This window comes from Cynocephalus volans, chromosome 9, assembly GCF_027409185.1.
Source record: "Cynocephalus volans isolate mCynVol1 chromosome 9, mCynVol1.pri, whole genome shotgun sequence".
Classification (NCBI taxonomy): Eukaryota; Metazoa; Chordata; class Mammalia; order Dermoptera; family Cynocephalidae; genus Cynocephalus; species Cynocephalus volans.
The window spans coordinates 45,584,629-45,609,308 of NC_084468.1; the positions used below are offsets into that span (position 1 = coordinate 45,584,629).

Genomic DNA, 24,680 nt, shown 5'->3' on the forward strand with positions numbered 1-24,680 from the left:
CAAGATTTGGGGCGCTCTGAATTCCGAACGTGCGAACAGGCTCCTCGGAACTAGTTTCCGAGCCTCAGCTGGGGCAGACCCGAGGCAGGGGTGCAGCCCTCCGCCGTCTCCCCGCGGGGACCCCCCACATCTGTGCGCTACACTCCCCCCCCCCCCGCCCCCCCCCCCGGCCTCCTCAGCGCCTTCCCGGCAAAGGCCCCTTCGCTGGGCCCAGGGAGGCAGCTCTTCCAGACGCAGTCAAGGGTTGAAGGGGGTGGGAGAAGGGGCAGTTAGCGCCTTTTTCTTCTGCAAACCACCAAACGGCCCTTCATTTTCAAATCCTGAAGCCAGAAGCATCCCCCACCCCCGCCCCGCCCATCAACCTCATTTGAAAAAAAATTCACAAGTTTGTTTAAATGTGATTTTCACAACTAACGGCTTTGATAGCTTTTACTGTCTCACGTGTTTTCTAAAGCAAAAGGACCTTCGGAATTCTCCGAGCGAAGGAGAGTTGGGGGGACGGTGAGCTGGGGAGCAGAGAAGACACAAAGTCAACTCGACGGGAAACGCCCACGAAAGCAGAAGGTGCGGCGCTCGGAGCTGCAGCCGCCCCTGCCCCAGGAGCTGGGGCCGGGAAAGCCAGCCCCGGAGGCAGGGCAGGGCAAGACTTTTTGTTTTCAGTGACCATTTTGGTCTGGTTATAAAAAGTTCACGGGGCCCCCTTTCCAAGGGTGGCTTATGTGCTGCATATCTTTATACTCTTGCACCCAATTTCTTGTCGCCTGCGGGCCTAGGTACACGAGGCCAAGGCCAGAACAGCTGCGCTCCCCACCCCTTTCCCCAAACTTCCCGCCCGGCTCAATTTGGGAGTTGGGATTCCTTCCCCTTCTGTCACAGCCGCCAAACTCCTAATTTTGGGAGAATATCCTCATTCCTAATCCTTTGATGATCTATCAAGAAAAAAAAAAAAAAAAAAACCCAAGAGGCTGAAAATCACAATCCGGGCGCAGGTCGGGACCTTTGCACAGCTGCCGGAGCCCGCAAAGGTCACTGCACCGGGTGTGTAAGGCGGCCTGGTCCCTCCACGGTGCCCCGGCCAGAAGCCCAGGAACACTGGAGAAGACCCCGCAGCCCGCCTCCGCCAGGCAGCGCTTCTTTCCCGCTGCAGCTCTGGGACCACCCAAGACCCCAGGCGTCCAGGGAGCAATCTGGAAGGATCTTAGAACAACACGGGCAGAGCGCGGCTAGGCTCGCCCCTCGGCCCCAGACGCCCCCGGCCGACAGACGGGCGCAGACCCGACCTTTCTCGAAGCCTCGGAACAGCCACGGAGGGAGAGCACACGATTCAAACCCGCCTATGAGCAGTGGGAGGGGCGGGGGCTGCGGGGGCAGGACTCGGTTTAAGGAGCCAGCCGCCTGGGTTCGAGGGCCTCCTGCCCCGAGGTTGCTCCTGACCACTGGGTTTGTTTTGCTTTTGCAGGGGAGGCAGATGTTGACCTCTCTTCGTCTTTGCTCGGTCCACACTGGGCAAAGTCTTCCCCCAACCATTTGCTTCCCTGCGCCACCCCCTACCAGCGCGCTGTCCCCGGAGTCAGCTCCCCAGGCCTTTAAACTTTTGAGAATGTCACACATGGAAACCTTTAGCAAATGTTTGTTAATGATCATAACAAAGGCATCATTCAAATTAGGCAGGTAATTACTACCAGAAGGACAACTGGGTGCTCGCTTGCTCATCCATTTCTTTCTGCTTTAAACTCCAGAGGAGTTACTGCCCTGAGACAACCCCGCCCGGCCCGCTTTCCAGGCCCCTTTAAACGGCTCTGAAATGAACTGTGAAGTTACCCTTTGTGGGCGGGGAGCGCTGGGGCCCTGTGTGCGAGAGACCCCGGCGTGACCGAGCTGGCAGTGTCGCCGCAGCAAAGCCAGCCCTCCTGGTCGGCTCCCTGCCTCGCCTCCTGCCCTCTTGGGTACCTGGTATAAAAACCCACATCTCAGCTTGCGTGTAACATAAGCATGAAAGCCGGCATCCGCTTTTCCCTTGTATTCCGCACTCATTTTGGGGGGGTCGTTAGTTCCCGTTCATTATCTACAAACATTACGGTATCCTGTTAGCATTCCGAACAAGGGGCTGTTCATACATTTGCCTTCAATGATTTCCTGAAGGAACATGTGGAAGTAATAGCGAGCGGTGCAGTCACCCGAGCTGAAGATGCACGACAGGCGGGCGCGCAGAAGGGCCGGAGGTATGGGGTCCCCAACCCAGCCCCCGGTGCCCCTTTCCCGAGCGTGTCACCCCAAGATCTTGTTCCAGTTAGGCACCTACCGCGCCCCTTGGAGTACTCTGTGCTCCTCCCCTGCCCACTGCCCAGTGTCCACCCTCCTGGTGAAGGACAAAGTGACGGCTGTTAGACGTGCCAGTCTCAACCTGGTCGCCCTGGGCATTTTAAGATTGCGTGTGTGGAGGTGGGGCGGGCTTGGCGGGAGGATGAAGGATAAGAGAATTCAAAATCGGAGAAATCGAGGAGGTGAAAGCGTTCCCCTCCTCCCGCCCTCGCTCAGCAGCCCCGCTCCGCCCAGGTCTGGTTCCTGGAGCGTCAGCGCCCCCTTTCCCTCGCGAGCAGGATCGTTCTTGCCCGACACGGTCTTTTGCCTCGCGCCTTGGGCACAGGGTTTGGGACTCAGCTCTCAACTCCAGGGCGTCCATTGGGTTCGACCCACGCAACGGGAGGATCAAAATGCACCCTCCCCCAGGACGCGGAGTTGGCTGGCACGTTGTAGACGATTCCCCAAACGCCCAAGCCTGAGTCTTTTTGTATGAGAGATAAAAGCCAGGGCAACCTCGTCCAGACAACCCCCCAAACAAAGGCACGACGAGATAAGTGGCTCGGAGGGAGTAAAGGTCGTTCTGTCGGAGAACGTTCCGAACCTACGCAGACCCTCGATTCTCTGCCCCCCATTTCAGACTCCGTCCAGTCTTGCAAAAAGCCATCATCGTCGTATTGGACTCAAAGTTAGCCTAATCCCATTAAAGGATTAGCAACTACACGGCACTTCCCCTAAATGACCCCTAGTTCAAAACAACGCAACCGCTTGGAGATTTCTTCCAAGGGCCCCATTTCTAGTAGAACCAGGAGTTTCTACAGTGACCTTTCTCGATTCCAGATTTATATTCTCTCTGGGAATTAACTGCAATCTTACATGTTCTTTTTCTTCGTTTCAAAGAGAATACAAAACTATAGCAGTATAGGAAAATATCCCCCAAATTGGGAGGCAAACTCATTCTGGAAATGATGGGTTGTTTGCTAAGTTTCACGAAACCTCTTTCCCGGCAGAGCATCAACACCTCCCCTTTCCACCACCCCCACCCCATCTGGTCTGCCTCTCCCCGCCCTCCAGTTGTTGTCGAAGTCTGGGGGTTGGGACTGGACCCCCTGATTGCGTAAGAGCAAAAAGCAAAGGCGCAATCTGGATATTGGGAGATTCAGAGCGGAGGGAGTCCGAGGGAACTTTTATTTTGAAGAGGCCAGGGGGGGGGGGGGGGCTTCATTTCCTGACAGCTATTTACTTAGAGCAAATGATTAGTTTTAGAAGGTTGGACTATAACATTGAATCAATTACAAAACGCGGTTTTTGAGCCCATTACAGTTGGAACTACAGGGAGAGAAACAGAGGAGAGGACTGCGGAAGAGGATTGGAGGCCGTGAGCCCACTTTTTACTCCATGTGTAGGATTTCTATTGCTGATTGACATAGGAGGAGAAGGTAAGGAAGAGGAAAAAATCGTTTTGTTTCTAAGGGAAGTCTGTGATCAGACTCTGAGGCTGGAAGTAGCTAAGTAACTTCAAACTTCGGGCGATGAGGGGGAAAAAAAGGAACTGAATTCCAGTTGTGTGTCCAGAGAGTAATTTATTCTGAATAAAACTTCCCTGGGGGAGGGTTGGGGGAGGAGGGATAACCATAAAGTTAGAAAGTCTGGGGATTTTTAAAAAAACACACATTTTCCAGACCTATTTTTAAAAGCAATGTTTTTCTAACAACCCCATGGCCTTCCAAAGAAATTGTTTAGGCTTACATTTTTGAGGTTTCTTTTGGAGGTGGGGGTGGTATTCGTGGATCCTGGGACTAGCACCAAGTACCGCTGGGGGTGGAGGCAGAGGTGTCTGCGCTCTTCTTGGCAGTGGGTCCTGGAAGGCGACAGGTTTTTAATGAGTATTTTCATTCCTCGCCCACGGTTTGGCGGGACAGCGCTGCAGCCCGTGGTGTGGAGCGCGGTTGGGGTCCGGCAGAGGTGGGAAGCGGGGAGGGGGTGCGGGGCCGGGGAGGCGTGAAGGGCTCTGCTGGAGCAGGCCGGACCTCGGGTGCCGGTCCGGTGCACATGGCGCCAGCCGAGCGCGCGTAATTACTGGACGGCGCTGCGCCTGGTGAGAGCCGGGGCCAGACTCAGCACAGCGGTGGCAGCTGCAGGACGAGCAGAGGGGCGAGGGCTTGGACGAGAGTTTCGGGTGCTCCGGAGCGGTTTGCCGGGGCAGTGAGGTGCGAGGGAGAGCGGGGGCCCGCCCCGCAGTGCGCTCGGGTTGCGCGCCCTAGCGCGGGGGTGACGGCGGCGGCGCTGGCTGGCGGTCTGGAGTAATGACAAACACATTTGGCCCCGAGTGAAGTCGTCGTCGCCTCGCATTCCAGCAACTGGGATTTGAGGAATTTCAAACTACACTCCGAAGGGCCCTCGTTTTGCGCCGTGGCCCTCGCCCCCACCCGTCTCCGCGCGCCCCCTTCCTCGGTGAAATCTTTTCTGCAAAGCCCCAGGCTCTGCTGCTGCTCAGTCCCGGCCGCAGGCAGGAAAGAGGAAAGGTCTCCAGAAAAGTGCCGCACTTCTTGTGAGGAAGTTACGGACGACGTGGAACTGGGAAACTTGGTTGTAGGTAACGCAGAAAGGTGGGAGGCGAACCGTCTCACCCTCTCCCTCCGGGCACCCGGAGCCCTGGTCCCCGCTCCCCGGTACCCTTCTCTGCGCGGGGATGCGTGGCACTCGTCGCCCGAGCTCGTCCTGCGCTGTTTCCTGCTCTCCAGTCGCCCCCTTTCTCTCTTCCTCTCCATGCCCGTCTCCTCCTTCCTCAGCTGTCTATCCCCATGGAAATCGGGTTTTACACATGAGAGTCACACCTCTCGGCAGCGCCAGGGGGGCGGGCGGCGTCCACTTGGCTCTGAAACAACTGGGATCAGCGGTTCTGTTCGAGAAGTGTCGGCCAGCTCTGAGCGGGAGAGAGTGCGGTCCGACCCGCGTACGGCTGCAGAAGGGAGCCGGGAGCGGGCCAGGTGTGCGGGTGCTGCCGGTGACCTGGCTTCTCCTCCTGGCCCGGAAGGAAGGGCTGGACAGTCTGTCTGTCCGCTGTCTGTCTGTCCCACAGCCGGAGCGTCCACCCCACACTTAGCCCTGCTAAGACCTCAGGGTGTGCGGGAAAAGTGCCTAAGAATTTGCCCCTCCATTTCCCAAGATGGGAGGCAAGCATGGATGGCCCCTATCAGGTCCGGGCCGCTCAGCGCCGGGCCGAGTGCCTGGAAAAGCCCCGGGCTGGGCGGTGTGGGAAATGGCTTTTTGGCTCCGTGGCTGAATTGCTCAACGTTTTGGGCCGACTCGCCTCGCCGCGGTCGCTCTGCACTAAAACTAGGCAGCTTTTTGGAGCAGGGGGAGACATCCAGGGAAACGGAGCACCACAGTCCTCAGCTGCACACCTCTCTGGACTGACACCCCAGATCACCACGAGCTTCAATCCTCTGTAATCACAGGGGAGGAAGGGGCACCCCGGGCATCTCACCCCACCCGCTGCCGCGTTGGCTTTGGTTTTTAACCTCCCACCCCCCAAATCTGGCCTGCCCGGACCCTGGCGCTGCAGCGCTGCATCCCGTCCCTCCTCCCCCTCTCTCCTCAGCCTCCTCCTTTTTACAGTCCTCAAGGTGAGGGCTCTTCCTCGGCTGCCCGACAGGAGTGGGCCCCACCAGCCTCGCTTTGCCGTCTTGGCGAATCCCTGCTTCAGGGCTCTTACACGGTCCTACTTTGGGATTGACCCAAGTGCAGCTGGACCTCGCTCACGAGAGCGACGGGGACGAGAGGAGAGGGAGGCGCCGGGAACGAGCCCGTCGTTGGCCCCCAGTGGACTGGCTCCTGCTCCAGTCCCCAGATTGAGAGGGACTTAAAGCAGAGCCCGGGTTCCCGGCTCTCGGCCCAAGGGCCGCTTTCCTCCCGGGGCGCGGGCAGGGGAGGGATGCAGGGGGAGGGGCATCGGGCTGTGCTCTCCAGCTGCAAACGCGTCTGGCGCCGAGGCGGGCCCGTTTTGTGCCTCCTGGGGACGGGCCGTGGGCGGCGCGCTGCTCCGGGACGGGTCCTGGGGACGTGGTGGCCAGCGCCTTCCTGCAGACCCCGGCGGGCGGGACTCACTCTGGCCTCCGGGGAGCTGCGACCAGGTTACTCGTTGCTAGTGGAAAAGTGGCAATTCTGGGGAAAGAGCTGAAAGCCAGCTTGGGGACCGAAAGGTGCGGCTCTCAGCGTCCCTGGCGTCCAGCTCGCGGGATTCGCCCGCAGCATCAGCCAAGGGTGGGGCGGCGGACGGAGAGGATCTTGCGGGCTCGCCCCTGGTGGGGACGGAGGGGCGGGGGCGAATTGCATCTCTCGAGTGAGTGCCTCTCGCTCGGACTCTGCCGTGGTCGTTGTCTTTGGCTGAAGTGGCTCGGCGGCATTTCCTTTTGCTTTAAACTGAACGGTGAACCAAGGATGGGATGGAAAAGTAGAGTGTAGGAGGGGATAACTGGAGCCTTGGACTTGGGGCGCCTCTTTACCTGTGTCCTACTGCAGTCCTCTTTACCTGTCTCTTACTACGGTCCCTCTCCCCCGTGAAAGAGGAGTGGGAGGCGCGGGGGGACGCAGGGCGGGCGCTGCAGAGGCCAGCGTTGGGCAAGTGGGCGTCGAAGGAGGCCTGGTTTTTAAAAGCTGAGGGGGCGCAGGCTCCGCTCGCCCCGGCCTTCCCCGGTACCGCAGTCCGCGGCCGTGCGGCTCTCGGCCCATAGGAGGCGCTGGCGCGCGCCTGTAATCCTAAACCCCTGGCCCCACTGCCTCCACCCCGCCCGGGCCCCTCTCAGGTCTCAGTCGAAAACAATGCAGACGCCGAGAGTGGTGCCTGGGGCGCGGCGGCCTCTGCACCTCCGAGGCCGGGAGCGCAGCGAGCAGGGGTGCGGGACCCCGGAGCGGCCGGGCGTCGCCACCAACCCCGGAGCCACCGAGCCGCCGAGGGTGTGGAGGAGGCGGGAGGGCAGCGGCCCAAGCCGTGTTCGTATGGGTGTGGCGGGGTCGGGAGCCGGACAGTGCCGGGGGCTGGACGGTGCCAGCGCGGAACCTCCCCGGCCGAGGTTTGCCAGCCGCGGTCCCGGCTGCGCTGTCGGGGACCCGGAGCCTGAGCTGCGGGCGGGCGAGAGCTCCAGCCGGGTAAGATTCGCGGGGCTGCCGCGCCCTCTGGCGGCTTCCCGGAGCGCGTCCTGCTTTCCGCCAGCCTCGGGTGGTCGGCGCCGCCGCCGCCGCGGAGCGCAGCGTGGGGACCCAGCGGGCCCAGAGTTTAGGGCTGGCCCGGGTCACCCTTTCCTCCCCGTGAGGCCCCCAGTAGACACCTCGCAGGCACTGTGAGGGCCCGGGAGGCGCTGGGTGGGCGACAGGAGGCTCAGGCCCTGGGTGTGGGATGGAGAGCAGGCATCATTACTGCGCAGCGTGGGGGAAGCGAGGGAAGGGGGAGGATTAGGGTCCCGCGCGTTCTTGGGGGTCGGACGCCGGCTTCGGTGTTCCCTCCGCTCGCAGGTGTCCCTGCCGCGCCGGCGGCCTGTTGCTGTTTGTCTGTCTTACGTCCCTGCGTTATTGTGCAACAGGAACAGTCGTTTCCAATCACCCCGCGGTTCCCGGGCAGCGCGGCCGTCGCGGCCCCCGCGGGGCGGGTTTATGAGGGGTGACAATGGCGTGCGAAGATTGGACAGAGCGGCTCGGAACGGCGTCGCGGCCCACACCCGGCGCGGCCCAGGTGGTCTCCCTGCCCTGAGGGGGCGGGAACGCCGAGGGGACGAGAGCCTGGGCTCCACGAAACCCGAGGGCGGGTCCTGCTGAGCCCCCGCGGCCCGGCAGCGTCATCTCGCCAGCCCCCGCGGCCCCGCTGCCCAGGCGCACCCCTCCAGCGACGGTGAGGGTCCTGAGGATGCCTGGCCCCGTCGCTTTCTCCGGGGGCCCCGAGGAGATGCAGGCATTTTCGGCAGCAATTTTCCTTTTCCTGCTACCTACTCCGCGGGCTTTCAACTGACGTCACCACAAAACCTAAAAGCGGAACCTAAGCAAGGAAGATATTGGAAGTTAAGATTTGGGATATTTTAGCTCCGAATTCCTTGCAGTGGAGTCTGTGTCTCCGCGAACCCCAAGACGCACGTCCTTGGACCAACACCGCCATCTGCTGGCCACTCCTGAGAACTGCCGTGCCCCTCTGTGGGAATGGGGATTCCAAGCCAGTAGAGGCATCAGAAAGATGAGGTTTTCGCCACGGTTTTCTTTTCCTGTGAAGCTGCAAGAATCCTTGGACAGACAGCATTTGCTTTGTGGTCCTTTGTGTAGTTCTCCGCCTTAGTTTTGTTTTGTTTTGGTTTTTTTTGGCGGCTGGCCAGTAGGAGGATCCAAACCCTTCACCTTGGTGTTAAAACACTGAGCTCTGACCAACTGAGCTAACGCCAGCCCCGCCTTAGTTGTTAATCCTTTGCACTTACATAATGAATAAAGGGTTTACCTACCACATCTGATTACCAGAGCATGCGTGTGAGGAAGGTAGGCGGTATTTACGTTCCCTTTTATGCTTGAGGAAACCTAGTGTTGGGGGCTTGGCGACCTCGAGCTCAATGCTCAAGTATACTACAAGCTGCTGCTCGTAAGGCTATACCGTTAGGAGTCACACCAGTTGGGTGACAATCAAAAGGAAGTGTCATTTTAGTCCCCCGTGGTTAAATATCTGGTGCAGGGGGAGCAGAACAGTTTCTGAGTTCAGATTGTCCCGTAAAATGCTCCAGTGCAAAAATACTCCAGCCCCCACCCATCCCTGGAATGTCTGATGGAGCTGAGGGAGATCCAAACAACGAAACAGGCTGGGAGAAGGGGGCGGGGGGAGAGATCCTGGTAAATACACCCTCTCTGGAAAACAGGCAGAAGTTACCACCAATGGAAACCTGCGCTTGGTTTGCCTGGGCTGAAGTTAGGAGATTGGGTAGAACATTTGTTTCAGAGAAAAAACAAGATATGTAATTTTCACAGTTAGAATTAACTTAGGAGAGCTGAAATTAACTGGACCTCGGCAATCTGAGTCTTGAAGTCATCAGTGGCTTTTGGGGCTGTGAGAGATTCTCCCGTGGCCTTTAATCATGCCAGGGTGGGGTGAAATTCAGTATTCAGTGGTTCTGCAGTGGGAAGCATTGTGTAGTTGGTGATCTCTGGCTTTATGAGAAGAATGCTGTACTCTTTCTGGAAACAGGGTTCTTGCTTGCTTTCTGTTTACTCTCTAGCTTAGCATGTTGCCTTTGGTTGTAGAGAAACGCTCAATGGCTCTTCACTTCTGTTTGCAGGGGATGAGATGGCACCCTGTTAAAGAGAAAGGACAGTAGCTGCAAACAGATTTGTGTCTGTTTATGTGCTGTATATATTGGTTCATCTTAAAATAGTCTTTATAGCTACACGATGCTGGAGGTAACAGGAATGTAGGAGTGGACTGCTGGCCCGGAGTGAGTCAGGATTCAGATCCACTTCTTCGGTAGGCAGGACGCACGAGGAAAGTTGTGTGGCCTTTATTTCCTTAGCAAGGAGCAGTTGAAGGAGCCTCCTTTGACGCCCCTCTCATCTAATACATCTTAGGAGTCTGCAGCAAAAGAGCCCAGATGAAAATCAAGGCACTTACTGTGTAAGCTAGTCCTTACAATAATAATGAAGTAGGGCAAGCAAGCTAGTTGGGGATTATTAATCCTGGTTTATAGAAGAAGAGACCAAGGTTAAGAAAGAGGGACAAGGTATGTCAGATTTGGGATCAGGACCCAATCCAGTGTCATTCCCATTGTGTCTCCCAAAAGAAAGAATGAAAGAATGAAAGAAGGGCAAGAGGATAGGTTGCAGGTAACCACAAGTTACCTGCCCGAGAGTGAGCAAGACAGAGGTCTCTTTTACCAGTTTGTTTCGATAACTATGGCAAATGCTTTTTGAGTTGTGATTATAGAGTATTGAGGCTGAAGTCAATATATAGTTGGCATGAGAGAAATAATTATGATTTGGAAAAAAAAAAAAAAGATGTGGATGAAATCTACTGTTCCACCCTGCAAAGTGCTTTGTTCTGACTGACTCTTACACTGCCATGTTCTTCAGAATTTGTAACCTCCATTATATTTGTACTTATATTTGCACATCTGACTTTTGGATGAACTCCAGGGTAGGAGTTACTAATTAAGGGTGAGCATGCACTCCCAGAGTAGAAGAGCACTGGCAACAGCAGGACTTGCTCCCAGAGATTCTCACTCCAGGGCTATAGGCCAGGGAAGCCTCCTTCTCCCCCATGGTTCTCCATTACCTCCCCGTGGGGCAAACACTTTGCAATTATTCTCGAGTAAATTGTCTGAGTTACAGAGGAGTAATGACATGAAACTTCACAAATACTCCTGGATTTCTAGCCAGGGAAGTATTGTTATCAGAGAAGGGAGTTTGAAATCTTAAGCAAACACATGTTGATTTTCAGTATTCGCATGATTATCACTTGCTCAGAGGCCCTGTTTTCATTGCCCACTTTGTATGTCAGTAAATAATCCTCCCTGGCAGTGGATCCACAGTATCTGGATGCACAGAAGGAAATCTGGTGAGGCCCGGCGGGGGCAAAACGCTCCTCAGAGCCTGCATTGGAAAAGCAGCAAGCCCCTCTCTTAAGCTCGGGAATGCTTTCAAGATGCATCATTGGCAAGCCTTGATAAAGAAATACAGGATACAAATGTGATAGTACCGAAGACATCAAGCGGGCTCTGGAGGCCTCCTTTGATGTTGGCTAAGTGGATTATCAGTGGGAGGTTGATATTTATATGGACAAACACACAGGCTGTTACCGCTAATTGTGGTAAATCAAGCTGGCCGGCCTGGCTCTGGGGCCCGCTGTGTCTGCCGCTGCAGCAGCGCAGAAGCCCTGCATCCCCGGGCACATGCCAAGAGCCTCAGAAGCCACCAGCCAGCCAGCATTGTGTGAATTGCTTTCGGGTTCACAACACTACAATTGTGCTTCTTCTGTCATGGTGAGCAGAGAAGGGAAGCAGGGCCCCAATTGCATTAGGAAATAGTGGGGGTGGGGGTGGGGGGGCGTCAGGGCTGAAACACTAACCTTTCCTTGAGAGAGACCATATGGTGGAGTGGTGAGAGCATAGCTTTTGTATCACGCAGACCTTGTATTAGAATCCTGGCTCTGCCACCAGTCGTGTGACTTTGGGTCATTTACTAAACCTCTCTGAGCCTCAACTGCCACTTCCTAAAATCAACTATGTCACAAGGTTGGTCTTAACAAACATGGCACACACATGAAAACTTTGGCTTCTTAAATAATGGTTTCTCATTCTCATTTTTGGTTTTCTATCCAATTCACCTCCTTCCTGTTACCAGCATCCTCCTTTTCACGCTGTCTTTCTTCCTCCTCCAATTTTCGGGTGGAATCCAATAAAGCAGAAATCTGATTTCTGTAAGTAGGCCACCTTAAAGCAAAAAATATGTGATCAGGCACCCCAAAAACTACATTTGGGCTATCATCGACTGGATTCTAAACAGGGCTAAAAATAGGCATACATTGACTCTCCCCCCACCCCCCATATTTTTTATTTTTAAAAGACAATTCAGTCAGGACAAGGCTGCGATGGTGATTTTTTTATGGGTTAAAGCTTGTGTCACTGCCCAGGTCCCTCAGGGTGACCTCTTCAATGGAAACTTGGGTGCTCAGAGGCTGTAACACCTGTGAGCCCATGTACGGTTCCTTTCCATTGACTTCAGTAAGACCCCTTTATCAATGACTTCACATGGGAAGTGAAGAGGGAGAGAAAATAAAGTGAGTGGGGGTATATGTGAAAAGGAAAACAGAAAGAAAAGGGGCTTTTCAGAGAGTTGGACAGAATAGACCCTTCAGTGGCTTTATCCCAGGGCAACGTGGGCCCCTCTTTAATGTCTTGCTCTCCCTTTCTTTCTTTTTGCCCACTTCTTGCTCTATTTGTGTATTACGGACATTCCATTTCAATCCACTCTTCCGTCCTCTGGATTGTGTTGTAGGAAATCAGAGTTAAGTGCTTGGAGCCTACAGGTGCTGTTGTTACCTTGACAGGAAAATGAATGGTCAGTCTCCGTCGAATGTTGTCCTGTTGTCTTCGGCATCCCCCCAACATGGGGATTTAGTCACACTTTTCTCTCCTATTTCCTTTCCCTTCCTCATGTTCTTTCCTGTTCCTCCTTTCATGCCTGTGCTCTGGGCTTTCCATGCCTTGGTTAGGCCAGCAGTGAGCCTAGTGGTTTCTATGAGGCCTCCTGTGAGAGTTGGGTTGGGAGCCTGGTTCACAAAGGCCTCCTGTGAGTGGCACTGGTTAGTGGGAGTTTCAAAAACTCTAGACTGGAATGACACTTAAATACTAAGGGTATGTGTTCCAGCCCAAGCAACTTTTCCAAAAGTTGTAGAGGATGTGACATCTTTATGAATCAAAACACGAAGAAAGTGACAACCCATTTTGAATGAAAACAGTTCTAGTTTGGGAGGTGAGATAATACATACATTTATTTCTTTGTTTTTCACATTCTTAATTTAAATGGTCCAAAAGGAACAGTTCTCCTGTACTCTTGGACACACTCCAAGACGATAAACCGGGACTTTCCACAGTTTTAAAGCTGTGTGCAGTCACAAATGGTTTCAGCTGTAGATGGCTCCTGCCATGATTTGGGGGCCCCATCAGACTATTTGATTCTTTCTTCCTAGGCATCTTACCATTTTTACCGTGAATCTTAAATGGAGACATTTTTGACTAAAATGATGCTGTTAACATTTTCCTTTGTGCTAAACAAGGATTGTTCCTATTGGCTAATGCTGTTTCTTTTGACTTTTGACTTTTTCAGTTTTCCAGAGCTATGGGGACTTCTCTTCGTGCATTCCTGGTCTTAGGCTGTCTCCTCACAGGTATGGATCCTGGTCTTCTCTGAGATTGTTGTCCTATGTGCCTTGTTTTCTAAATTCTCTGCTCCATGGGTGCATCATTATCTGTACTCTGCATACACAGTCCAAAAGAGTGAAGAGAAATCGATAATAATAGGACGTTGTCTGTAATGACCAGAAGCCTTCGGTTCCCTTTGTCGTATTTCACTAATTCCATTTCAAGAATAATGCCCTCCAGTGGCAGTGTCAGTATATGTATAATCCTGGCATTGGAATGGAGTTAGTAAACAATAGTCCGAATCCACCCACTACCCTCTTCCTTTTCCTAGGACATGGACTACCAGTAGAGCCGGATCAGATAAATTCAAGAGTGTTCAAAGGAAATAATACAGAATTCTTGCCCCGGAAATCTTCTCTCTCTTAAATCATACCTGACTTAATGAAAGATGCTTATTTTGCTTGAAAAATCTCAGACCCACCTTACTCTTCTCTTGGAATCTGATTGGTAGATGACTGTTTGGCTCTTGGAGAATCTTAACTCTTTCCCACCAAAAGGATGCCATTGGTGCCATTTGTTGAGATATTTTTAGACTTTCTTAGTTTTCATCCAGATATTTATGCATTGCAGATGTTCACAACGAAACCAGTGCTTTTCTAGTATGAGGAGTTAACTTGGCCTATTGGTGTCTTTGGGTCATATCCATTTGGATATGGTGCAATTGAGCAAGACCAGAGATTTAGTAGTTCTAAACTCGAGGAGGACAGGTGACCCAGATGCATTTACAACTCCTATCTCAACAAGCTGCAGGAATCATCATGGTCACAAGTTGAAGTTGTGGGGGGAGATTTCAATATCAGGCTCTGAAAGAGATTAGAGACCATTAGTTAATAATTAGTTAAGTCTTAATATCTCTTCTACCAGTTTTGTAGACAAGGGAGGCCAGACTGAAATTTGAGGTTCTAAGCTGAACTTAGAGTTTTCTCTCTTGGGCTTTACTTATTATCTGTGAATTAAAATCTGCGTCATCCTGCTTTGGCTTCTGGAAGTCATCAGAGAGAGACAGCATGCCAGAGGCTGTAAGACATGGAAAGTGTGTGATCCTTGAGCACAGATGTGCTTTGGGCTTTGCTCACTCCATCTCCCTACCCTCATTCTCATCTAGCTTTTAACTAAGGGAAACCTCTGCAGAGAATCTGCACAGTAAAGAACCCATAAGTACTTGAGCCTATGCCATCTTAGGGTATTTTATGGTCACACATCAGAGTCTGAAATATGGAATTGGAATCAGACATCCTCTATCCATTTGAGTGTTTGGAGGGGTGACTCTAGGGAGGCTTGGGGGGCTATTGAAGCCTTTGGAACATTTGCTGCTCTCAGCAGATTCAGCGGCTTTTATAATGGGGGGCCTTTCATGGGCATCCAGGCTAACGATTTTTGCATGGAAATGGTCATTTTTCAGAGAAGCGGCCACCGTTCTTCTCTCTGTTCTCTGGGTGAGGCCGTCCATTCTGGATGCATCCTGTTCTGAGCATGTTTCCTTTTACAGGGCCAAGCCTAATCCTCTGCCAGCTTTCATTACCCTCTATCCTTCCAAACGAAAATGAAAAGGTTGTGCCACTGAATTCATCCTTTTCTCTGAGATGCTTTGGGGAGAGTGAAGTGAGCTGGCAGTACCCCACGTCTGAGGAAGAGAACCCCAATGTGGAAATCAAAAATGAGGAAAACAACAGTGGCCTTTTCGTGACAGTGCTGGAAGTGGTCAGTGCCTCGGCAGCCCACACGGGATTGTATACTTGCTATTACAACCACACTCAGACAGAAGAAAATGAGATTGAAGGCAGGCGCATTTACATCTACGTTCCAGGTGAGTTGGATGGGTCCCCTGGACCAAGCTTGTTGTTGTCCTGTTTCTCCAGTTGGCTGTATTAAGGTTTTCTAAAAATATAAAAATAACGAATATTTATTGGAGAAAATTTGAAAAATACAGGAGAACACACAAAATTAGTTAAAGTTCATTTGTAATGTCATTATCAAGAAATATGCTTTGTTAGGGGCTGGCCAGTTAGCTCAGTTGGTTAGAGTGTGGTGTGGATAACACTAAGGTCAACGGTTTGGATCCCTGTCCTGGCCAGCCACAAAATAAAACAAAAAGAAATATCCATTGTTAACATTTTGGAGCTATATTAAATTTTGAAAATCACCTTTATTGTGACATATTCTTTATCAGTATTGTACAAAGAAATCTGAGCTATACTAATTTCAATTCAGCTCAGTCAACTTCAATAAATATTTATGAGGGTACTTCGAAAAGCTCATGGAAAGATTTGTATTATCTTTTAATTCTGTTTTTCCATGAACTTTTTGAAGTACCCTTGTGAAGTTTGTCAGGCACTGTGCTAAGAGGGGACACTAAAATTAATAGGTAGGCCCTGTCTTGGAGTTACTTATAGTTCATTACAACAGCTTCCAAATAACCCAATTTGGAATAACCCTCTTTTCCAGATTCAATACATACATTTACTCTTGATAAATGGGAAGGGTTTTTTTTTTTTTCTTGTTAATTAAAACTTAGGGGGAAATCCAATACAAAACACTGTTTTCCTGTGTCCTCTGAGATGCAGATTCCAAGATAGAAGTAAGATGGGATTAAGCATGCAATGATTTTATTAGGGGAAAGGCTAATGAGAGAAAATGGGGAGGGATCCATAAGTCTGGGAGAGCCATCTGACTGTGTGGTAAATCTGACCCTGAAGGAAGCAGACGGGGAAGGAAGGTGGATGAACCCTAGAGGGTTGTGCTTGCTAAGGAAGGTCCAGAGTGCTCCAGCCTATGGAACCCAGTTCCACTCAGTCATTGGCTGGCCGCATCCCTGGGGAGTATGATGTGAGGTTGTGGTAGATTTCAGGACCGGCCTTTGAACAGTTCTGTTCCCTGTAGTTGGAGGAATGGGTGGTGCTTTCTCACAGCAGCCATACCGACCCTCTGGGCTTAGCCATGAACTTGAGATGCATTTGGTCTACCTCCCACCTAGCGCTCACTGTGTACTCCTTTGTGATTCTGTATCTATGACTGTATTCTGCATATACTATCCTCTGTCAAAGACAATTGTTAAACTAAGGCCCCCAATGTTGTTAAAGATTGCATGGGTGCTACATGATAGTAGGGAAGACTAGCATTTTAAAGGGAGCCCCGGCTAATGTATTAATGGATATCAATCTGTATATTTTAATCTAAAATTAACTTGCAGTTTTGTTTGCTGAAATCTTTGCTAACAGAGCTTAAGAATTTGCAACTCTAAACACAAATTTGAGTGATGGCAATTTCAGTATGTAGTTGGGCAAATGAAAGAGGACTACAACTAAAGTATTTGGTTTTAAAAAACCAAACATAAACCATTTACAATTCTTGCCATCCTTGTTGTTTTGGCAGAGCTAAAGGGAAAGGGTTCTTTTTACAGAAGTATGGTGAAGTGTATCTGCCTACCTTTCTTCTTTTTCTTTTTCAGTTCTGTAATTGGCTCCTGTTCCTGCCCTCTATAACTCTGGGTGTCCCCAGGGATCTAGACAGACTCTCTTTACTTCTTTCATGACACTCTTATCCATACGAACCTTCTTTCTTAACAATAAAAAAAATCTTATTTCAAAAAGGGTAGGTATTTAGAATGTCACCCCAACTTTATTTACTCATAAATGCTACACTTGGGTTTCCTGAGCAAAATCCTCTAGACCTGGGGGGATTTTCCCCTGCTGTGAAGGGAATGGTAGGAACGTGGGTTTGTTAAAGGTGTGTGAGTCCTGAAGTTTTGATCTGCCCAACGCTGTCCAAAATTTCTTCTTGCACCCTCCCTCCCCCCAAGCACAAACAGCACCCAAGCAGCCCCTGTACCCCCGGTCTGACAGACATCTTTTATTAGTAGTAATGGAGAATAAGGGGCTCTTTCTGCAGCTGATGGCCTGAGACTCTTAATACTCCTTAAGGTAGTAATTTAAGTAGCTGGTTTTCTTTTGGAAAGGAAATTCTCAGGCTATGGAATTATACATTGTATTACTTGACGGATTAATTTTTAATAAACATATTTCTGTGCTACTTTTTTTTTTTTTTTTTAAAGATGACCGGTAAGGGGATCTTAACCCTTGACTTGGTGTGGTCAGCACCACGCTCACCCAGTGAGCGAACCGGCCATCTGTATATGGGATCCGAACCCGGGGCCTTGGTGTTATTAGCACCGCACTCTCCCGAGTGAGCCACGGGCCGGCCCTCTGTGCCACTTTTTAATAATACTGACTATAGGTGACAGGAGTTTTTTAAAAAGCATTTTATAATTTAAAAACTATGAATATTTTCTCTGTTTTGAACAAAGTTGTGCTCTAATGTTTTATTGCCCATTTTTGTTTTTAGTTGTTTCCTTTTTTTTTTGGTGGCTGGCCAGTACAGGGATCAAAAACCCTGGACCGTTATCAGCACCATGCGGTTGTTTAAGTTTTGCTTTGGATTCCTGGCTAGAATTTACAGTTATCATCAGCATTTTTTTTTATTAGGGTACAGGGTACAGGCAATTTGGTATTATTCACACTTTAACATCACCTTCTGGCTGTCACGGTGACTGTCAGTGGGGTGACTCTTCTGGATATGCTAGCGCGTGTAAAGGTAAAGTTTATACCTAATAAGAATAATGCCAATCGGACAATTTTCCTGGATATATGTGTAAAGGTGAAATTAATGCTTAATAGAGTTTTCTTTCCTTTTTAAACCGCAGACCCGGATGTAGCATTTGTACCTCTAGGAATGACAGATTATTTAGTCATCGTGGAGGAGGATGATTCTGCCATCATTCCTTGTCGCACAACTGATCCTGAGACTCCTGTTATCTTACGCAACAGTGACGGGGTAGTGCCTGCCTCTTATGACAGTAGACAGGGCTTTAATGGGACCTTCACCTTCGGTCCCTATATCTGTGAGGCCACCGTCAAAGGGAAGAAGTTCCAGACCATCCCATTTAATGTTTATGCTTTAAAAGGTACTTGTTCCCTCCCTCCTTTAAATTAGAGTAATAGGCAAAACCATCGGGTGCATGTAGGATTTTTTTTCAATCATAGTTACTGGTGATGGAGATCCTAATTTCGATTTGGGGATTTAGGACCCCCACCTTTACAAGAGGTCAATGTTAGATTGACCTCTGTGACTATAATAAAACTCAGCTTAAAATTACTAAATTACTTGCTCACCCATGTAAGATTTCATGTTTCATCAGTTGACTTCAAAATACTGTAAGGAATTCTTTTCTTGCATAAGCCTCTTACTGTTTTATTCACATTCCTAACTACTGAGGCCCTAAAAACAAGCATATACTCAGGTGGGTTGGGTGCCTAGATTAATTTTATTAACTTAAGAAAAGTGATTTTAATTTTGAGCAAAGATTGTAGTTGTAGACTTTATCCTTTTGATGTGTGCAGTTAGCATGAGTGGGAAAGTGTAATATACTTGAGGTCAGCAGATATTTATTGAGCATGTACTCTACATAGAGGTATGGCAGCAGCACGAGCATGCCATTTAACTCTTGGTAAGGGCTATTTTGTGCCCAGCACTGTGGTAGGTTCTGAGAATAACTGGAGAGCAAGAGTGGCAGAGAAGAGGGGAAATTATGGTATAAGATCAAAGAGCCCAGAACAGTGTTGGCCAGTAAAGGTTAGTTGATTAAATGAATAAATACATTAGTAAAGGTGATCGCAAAATAGTATAGCCATAATAACTCAAGTGCTCAGGAATGTGGTGTGCTGTTTAATTGGAATTTATTTTTACTGTTATTATTTTGTATTTCTGTATTTTAACTGCAAGCCAAATTGTGTACATCAACTCAAAATCAAGGCTTTTGAGATTTTACAAACTTTGTCTTGATCAAACTGGTTTGCAAATTATTTTTCAGGATTTTCTTTAAAAAGAAACAATACCAAACTTTATAAGATCCTAACTATACTATGGATATTTACATCCTTGTTTTGTGTTTTTTTTTATAGCAACACCAGAACTGGATCTAGAAATGGAAGCTCCTAAAACTGTGTATAAGTCAGGGGAAACAATTGTGGTCACCTGTGCCGTCTTTAACAATGAGGTGGTTGACCTTCAGTGGACTTATCCTGGAGAAGTGGTAGGTGCCCTCAAGACATGAGTGGCTTGGATGGAGCACAGCAGGGCTCAAAGAACCAGCATTTGATTCCGCCTGTCACTGATGGGGCACGTCACTCAGCTTCCCATCTCCACAATGAGCACATTTGACTAGATGGCCTTTATGGCTCCTTGATCAAAGGGAGAGTTTGAAATGACAATGGCTGGACCAGGGCCTTCGGAATGAATTATGATTATGCACTGAGTCTTCTTTTTTAGAAATCAGAAAGGAATAGGAAGATTCTGTGGCTACAAGATAACAACCAAAACGTTAGAAAAGCAAACAATGACTGGATTTTAACATTTGCACTTGTTCAAACAGTCATTCTTTCTCATTGTCTTGGCCCCCTTACCTTTGGGTTCAGAGGCACCTGATAGTGTGACTTACTGCCCATCCTGCTTCCATTTTTGCTTTGTTGGCACTCAGGACATTGTGCTTTCCTGTTCTGCTTCCTACCTGCCCTGTCTTCCATCACATGGCTCCCTTCAGGCATCACTGTAATCATTTAGCAAAGATTTAGAGATGTTTGCTAAATCCTGAGCACTGTGCTAGAAGCTGGTCCATGCACTGAAGAAGAGAGAAGGGAGGAGTGGAGGTGGGGTGAGGACGGGGAGCTGCCATGTTACCTCTCGGTCACTGGAGATTTATGCACGGGGTCTCCTTCATGCTAGTGCATTGTGGTAAGTGTGTAAGAAAGCCCACTGCAGTGGCTTCATGGAGAAGAAAACCATATATATATATTTTTCCTTCACTCCTGATTTATGAATTTCTGCTCCACGTTCTTTTTGGCATTTAATAGCTTTCTCTTCTCTGTCCGTTTCCCTTCCTCCTTTTATCTGTTTGTCTCTGCCATGCTTTTGCTGCTGCTTTTCCCTTCTCCCTGGGGCATCTGATTGGAAGTTGGGCATTTTACATATTGTCTTATATACCTCATTGTAAGGATAGTCATAGTCCGGTGGATATACATCTTCCCTGAAATGTGAAGCAATTTTGTTTTCTGTTCATACTTGATTGCCTTCAATCCTTAAAACATAAACCCTTTTTTCCATTTATTGGAAGTAGATGTATTTTTTCCAAACCAAAGTGCACGCTATTTGGCCCCCAAATATATAATCCAACAACTATTGTTTTATAAACCACATTTATTTTCTGATTATATAAGCAATGTAGTTTTGCCAAAACTTTGTAAAATATAGAGAAATAGAGGAAAAGCTTCTTCTGAGAGCATCACCATTCATATTTCAGGGAAATAAATGCTTTAAATATTTTTTACACATAGAAAAATGTTTAATAATGAGTAAGGATTTTTTAAAAGAAAGAAAATAATGAATAAGGATTCATCTTTTCTTTTTTTTTTTTGACAACTGGCCGGTAAGGGGAGAATAAGGATTATTCTTTAAGTAGTTGTTTGTTATATCCTTTTTCCTTTGGTAGTATAGCACAAACACCTTACGTTATATCATTAAATATCATTTTAAAACATGACTTTTAAGGAGCTAGCTCTTAAAATATTTTTTTATTAGACTTTATTGTTCAGAGCAGTGGTAGGTTCACAGCAAAACTGAGCAGAAGATACAGAGATTTCCTATATAGCCCCTGCATTGTTGTCCCCCATTGTCCGCATCCCCCACAGAGCGGTTATTACAATCGATGAACCTGCACTGACACGTCTTTACCACCCAGTGTCCACAGTTTACATTAGTGCTCATCTCTTAGGAGCAAGCTTTTTTAAAGTTGGTTTTCCTCCCTTTCTGCTGTAGAAAGGCAAAGGCATCACAAAGCTGGAGGAAAGCAAAGTCCCGCTCATGAAACTGGTGTACACTTTGACGGTCCCCATGGCCACGGTGAAAGACAGTGGAGATTATGAATGTGCTGCCCGCCAGGCTACCAAGGAAGTGAAAGAAATGAAGAAAGTCACCATTTCTGTCCACGGTACATTCTGCTTTCTAAAATGTCAGTCGTCCACGCTGCTCGGGATCCAAATGCAGTAATCATTACTTAATGGAAACTCTTCCCTGTACAGAGAAAGGGTTCATTGAAATCAAACCCGGCTTCAGCCCGTTGGAAGCTGTTAACCTGCATGAAGTCAAACATTTTGTGGTGGACGTGCAGGCCTACCCCCCTCCCAGAATATCCTGGCTGAAGGACAACCTGACTCTGATCGAAAATCTCACTGAGATCACCACTGATGTGGAAAAGATTCAGGAAATAAGGTAAAGAAACACCCTTCCTAAGTATGTCTTTTTTAGTGTGTGTCTCTAGATTGACTGAGGTTTGTGCATGTCTTACAGCCCAAACCAAAAGTCAGTCTAGAAAATGTAGCAATCTGAGTTAACAGATGCTTGAAATCAAGTCCCTTTAATCATCACATCACAATGTGGTAATAGTATGCTGGTAAGTATTTAATGATAAAATGAGAAGAAAGAACTAAAAAACTCTGCCCCCCACTGCCCAACCCCATGAGAGACAGGTTACTGGATCCAGTTAGGGGTGTGGGAAAGAAAGTAAAATTAGACCCATTTAGATTGAATATATTCCTTGATGTTCATTCTCCGTATTGCAAGTAGATATGCATGGTGATTCCACTTGAGAGGCAATTATCACATCAACTTACATGAAACAAAACATCACTGGTTTAATTTGGAGCACATTTGCCCTAATCAAGGACTCCATAGGAAATAAGAGCAGAGCCTGGCTAAATTGGCCAGGAGAGAAGCATACAATGAGTCGTTTAGATCCCTGCCCTTTGATGAGAGTGGTAGACTGCTCTCATCTCTTAACTAGTGGTGGAGTTTTGAGCAAGTCAGCCTCAGTTTCCTCATATATAATGCAGGGTTAATAATGCCTCATGTCCTTCAGGACAAGGAATTAGATTAGGTGATATCTTCAGGTCTCTTCTAGTTTGAAGCTATGATTAGAATCCAAGAGTCAGAGCTATATCTTGAAGGATTCAGCTCATTTAGCCCTATGCCGTTGTCAGAAATCTCCACCATGCAAACATCAGTCCTATATTTCAAGCCTTCAGAAAAGGGGAGAACAGAACTCTTCTCAACAGTTCAGTTCACCTCAGGATTTGTGTTCTTTCTGAACTAAAATTCACACGTGCAATTGAGAAGCAGCATCTGAGAAAATGGAATTTTACAGCCTCTATAGAACAGTGGTAGGGAAAAAAGAAAGAATACTGAATGTAGAAGGTTTCCTGAGGACATGAGATGAAGCTGCAGAATGAAGTGGGCAGCTTTCCACTAGGAACTTTCCATGAGGCTGTGTGGCTCAAGAGGAATAGGGTTATCCTAGCACAGCTAACACCTCAAACGTGCGTGAGCACTGTCTGCAAGCTATGATCATGAGCAACGACAAGACAAGCCAGCTGAGTGGTTCTGGAAAGCTGCATGTTAAAGTGATTCAAGAATCCTTTGGCACATACTTTTTAAAGTTCCTCTTATAGCCAGGGAACACAAGGATGAACATGATGGATGGGGTATCTGGCTTCATGGAACTTAAAACTGGTAGACCCACTGGCTTTCTCAGCTGAACAAGTATGGACCATGAATGACAGAAGATCATCTGGTAATCAGCAGCCAAGTGTGCCTAAGGGGACTCACTAAGCAAATGTAGTCCTTAAGCATATTCAATATGGTGCAGCAAAGGAAAAACCAGCCCAGCAAGCTCTCCTTGCAGGCCCTAGTACCCCAGCATTTGCAGAGTGCTTTTGAGCCTATGAAATGCTTTCACACATGTAATCTCATTTAATTAATCCTTGAAATGACTCTGTGCTATGCATACAATCATCCCATTTTACACGTAAGGGAACTGAGGCGTAGAGAATTTCAGTGATGCCCAAGGTCTTCTCATTCCATGACCTGTCCTCTTCCTGTCTATTCCAGTTGCTTTTTTGCACTGTGAGGTTTTATAAAGAAGGACAATCAAAACGGGAAAATATGCACACACACATACACACACAAACACACACACACACAAACACACACACAGAGCCAAATGTCACTTATATATATATATATAAGAAATCTTTTGAGGAAACTTTCTTTTAAGAATGTATGAAGAGATATTTTTTCTAACTTATTTTTTTGAGTAGGTGATAGAATCCCATGCTTTAAAAATAAGCTTTCAAATATAAGAGGGGGCACTGTAAGAAGCCTCACTCCACTCCTGTCCCCGTCTGACCAGTCCCCCCCACTCCCCACAGGGAAACACTTTTATTCATTTCATTAGGTTCTTATGAAACCTTCCAGAATTTCTTTAAGCAAATACAAGCAAGGAGGAATGTTGTCTGGGCAACCTGTCCTTATTAATTACATGGAGAGCATCTTTATTCTTTCCTCCAGTCGTGTTCCATTGTTTGGCTGAACCACCTAAATGATGGATATATAGGGGAAGTACATATTTTCTAAAAAGATCGAAATCAAGGATTTTTTTAAAAAAGAAAAGCTGGCAGGCTGTGTTTGTCCCATTCAGAAGCCAGGGCTTAACAGAACTGATAGCTCTTAGAAATGGCCACGGCTCATCTCAAAGTGTCTGGATTTCTATTACAAGAATTTTGTCTATGACTGCTACCTTCAACATGCAGATAGTGTGTTAAGAATTCCAGAAAAGACATAATAAAGACAAGAAGATGTTTTTACTTTTTACAATAATAAAATTTAAATTGAAGACTGTAATTGTTTAAATGATTGGAATTTATTTAGCTACTGCTTATTGAAACAAAGTCCTTTTCTTTTAAGGTATCGAAGCAAATTAAAGCTGATCCGTGCTAAGGAAGAGGACAGTGGCCATTATACTATTGTAGTTCAGAATGAAGATGACGTGAAGAGCTATACTTTTGAACTATTAACTCAGGGTATGTAAAACAGTACAGAGATAACGCTAGCTCGGTGAATGAGTAAATGAATGTCTCCCAAAGAAAGCCTGGCACATTTCTTCCAGGTTGTGGAGGAAAAGCAACACTTTAGGGGAGAAGCAGGGCTGGAAATGTCAAATGTCAGGGATAGCTTTTTTAGACTTGTGACTTCAGGTAATTCTGGGAGGTTCTGGCTTATTCTGGAATAGCCTGACTGGGAATTCTTGGGCTCCAGCTTCTCAATATGGCACCTCTGGTTCTGAGAATAGTAAAGTGATGCTTTTTGGTCCAGGTGACCTTGGATTGTTCCAGAGAGTTTTGCTTGGCTTCCCTTGTGGACATTGTACTGTGGTCCCTACCAGAATGGAGTGCCCTAGTCTCTGTACATCCAGGTGTAGCACCTGTTCACTGAGTCCCCACCATGTGCCGGGTACTGTCTTATATGGGCTCATTTGATCCTCACAGTAAATCTGTG

General features: G+C 48.3%; 1 protein-coding gene across 1 annotated transcript in view; it reads left to right on the forward strand.

The window, feature by feature from the left end:
- Positions 1-13,149: 13,149 nt before the first annotated feature.
- The window catches only part of PDGFRA (platelet derived growth factor receptor alpha), a 39,554-nt gene continuing 28,023 nt past the window's right edge, over positions 13,150-24,680 (forward strand). Inside the window, exons 1-7 of the mRNA XM_063107779.1 lie at positions 13,150-13,207; positions 14,731-15,048; positions 17,941-18,201; positions 19,199-19,329; positions 21,108-21,279; positions 21,371-21,560; positions 24,090-24,205. Coding sequence (XP_062963849.1) covers positions 13,159-13,207; positions 14,731-15,048; positions 17,941-18,201; positions 19,199-19,329; positions 21,108-21,279; positions 21,371-21,560; positions 24,090-24,205 — 1,237 coding nt within the window. The 5' untranslated portion in view covers positions 13,150-13,158. The remainder of the gene's footprint in view (positions 13,208-14,730; positions 15,049-17,940; positions 18,202-19,198; positions 19,330-21,107; positions 21,280-21,370; positions 21,561-24,089; positions 24,206-24,680) is intronic.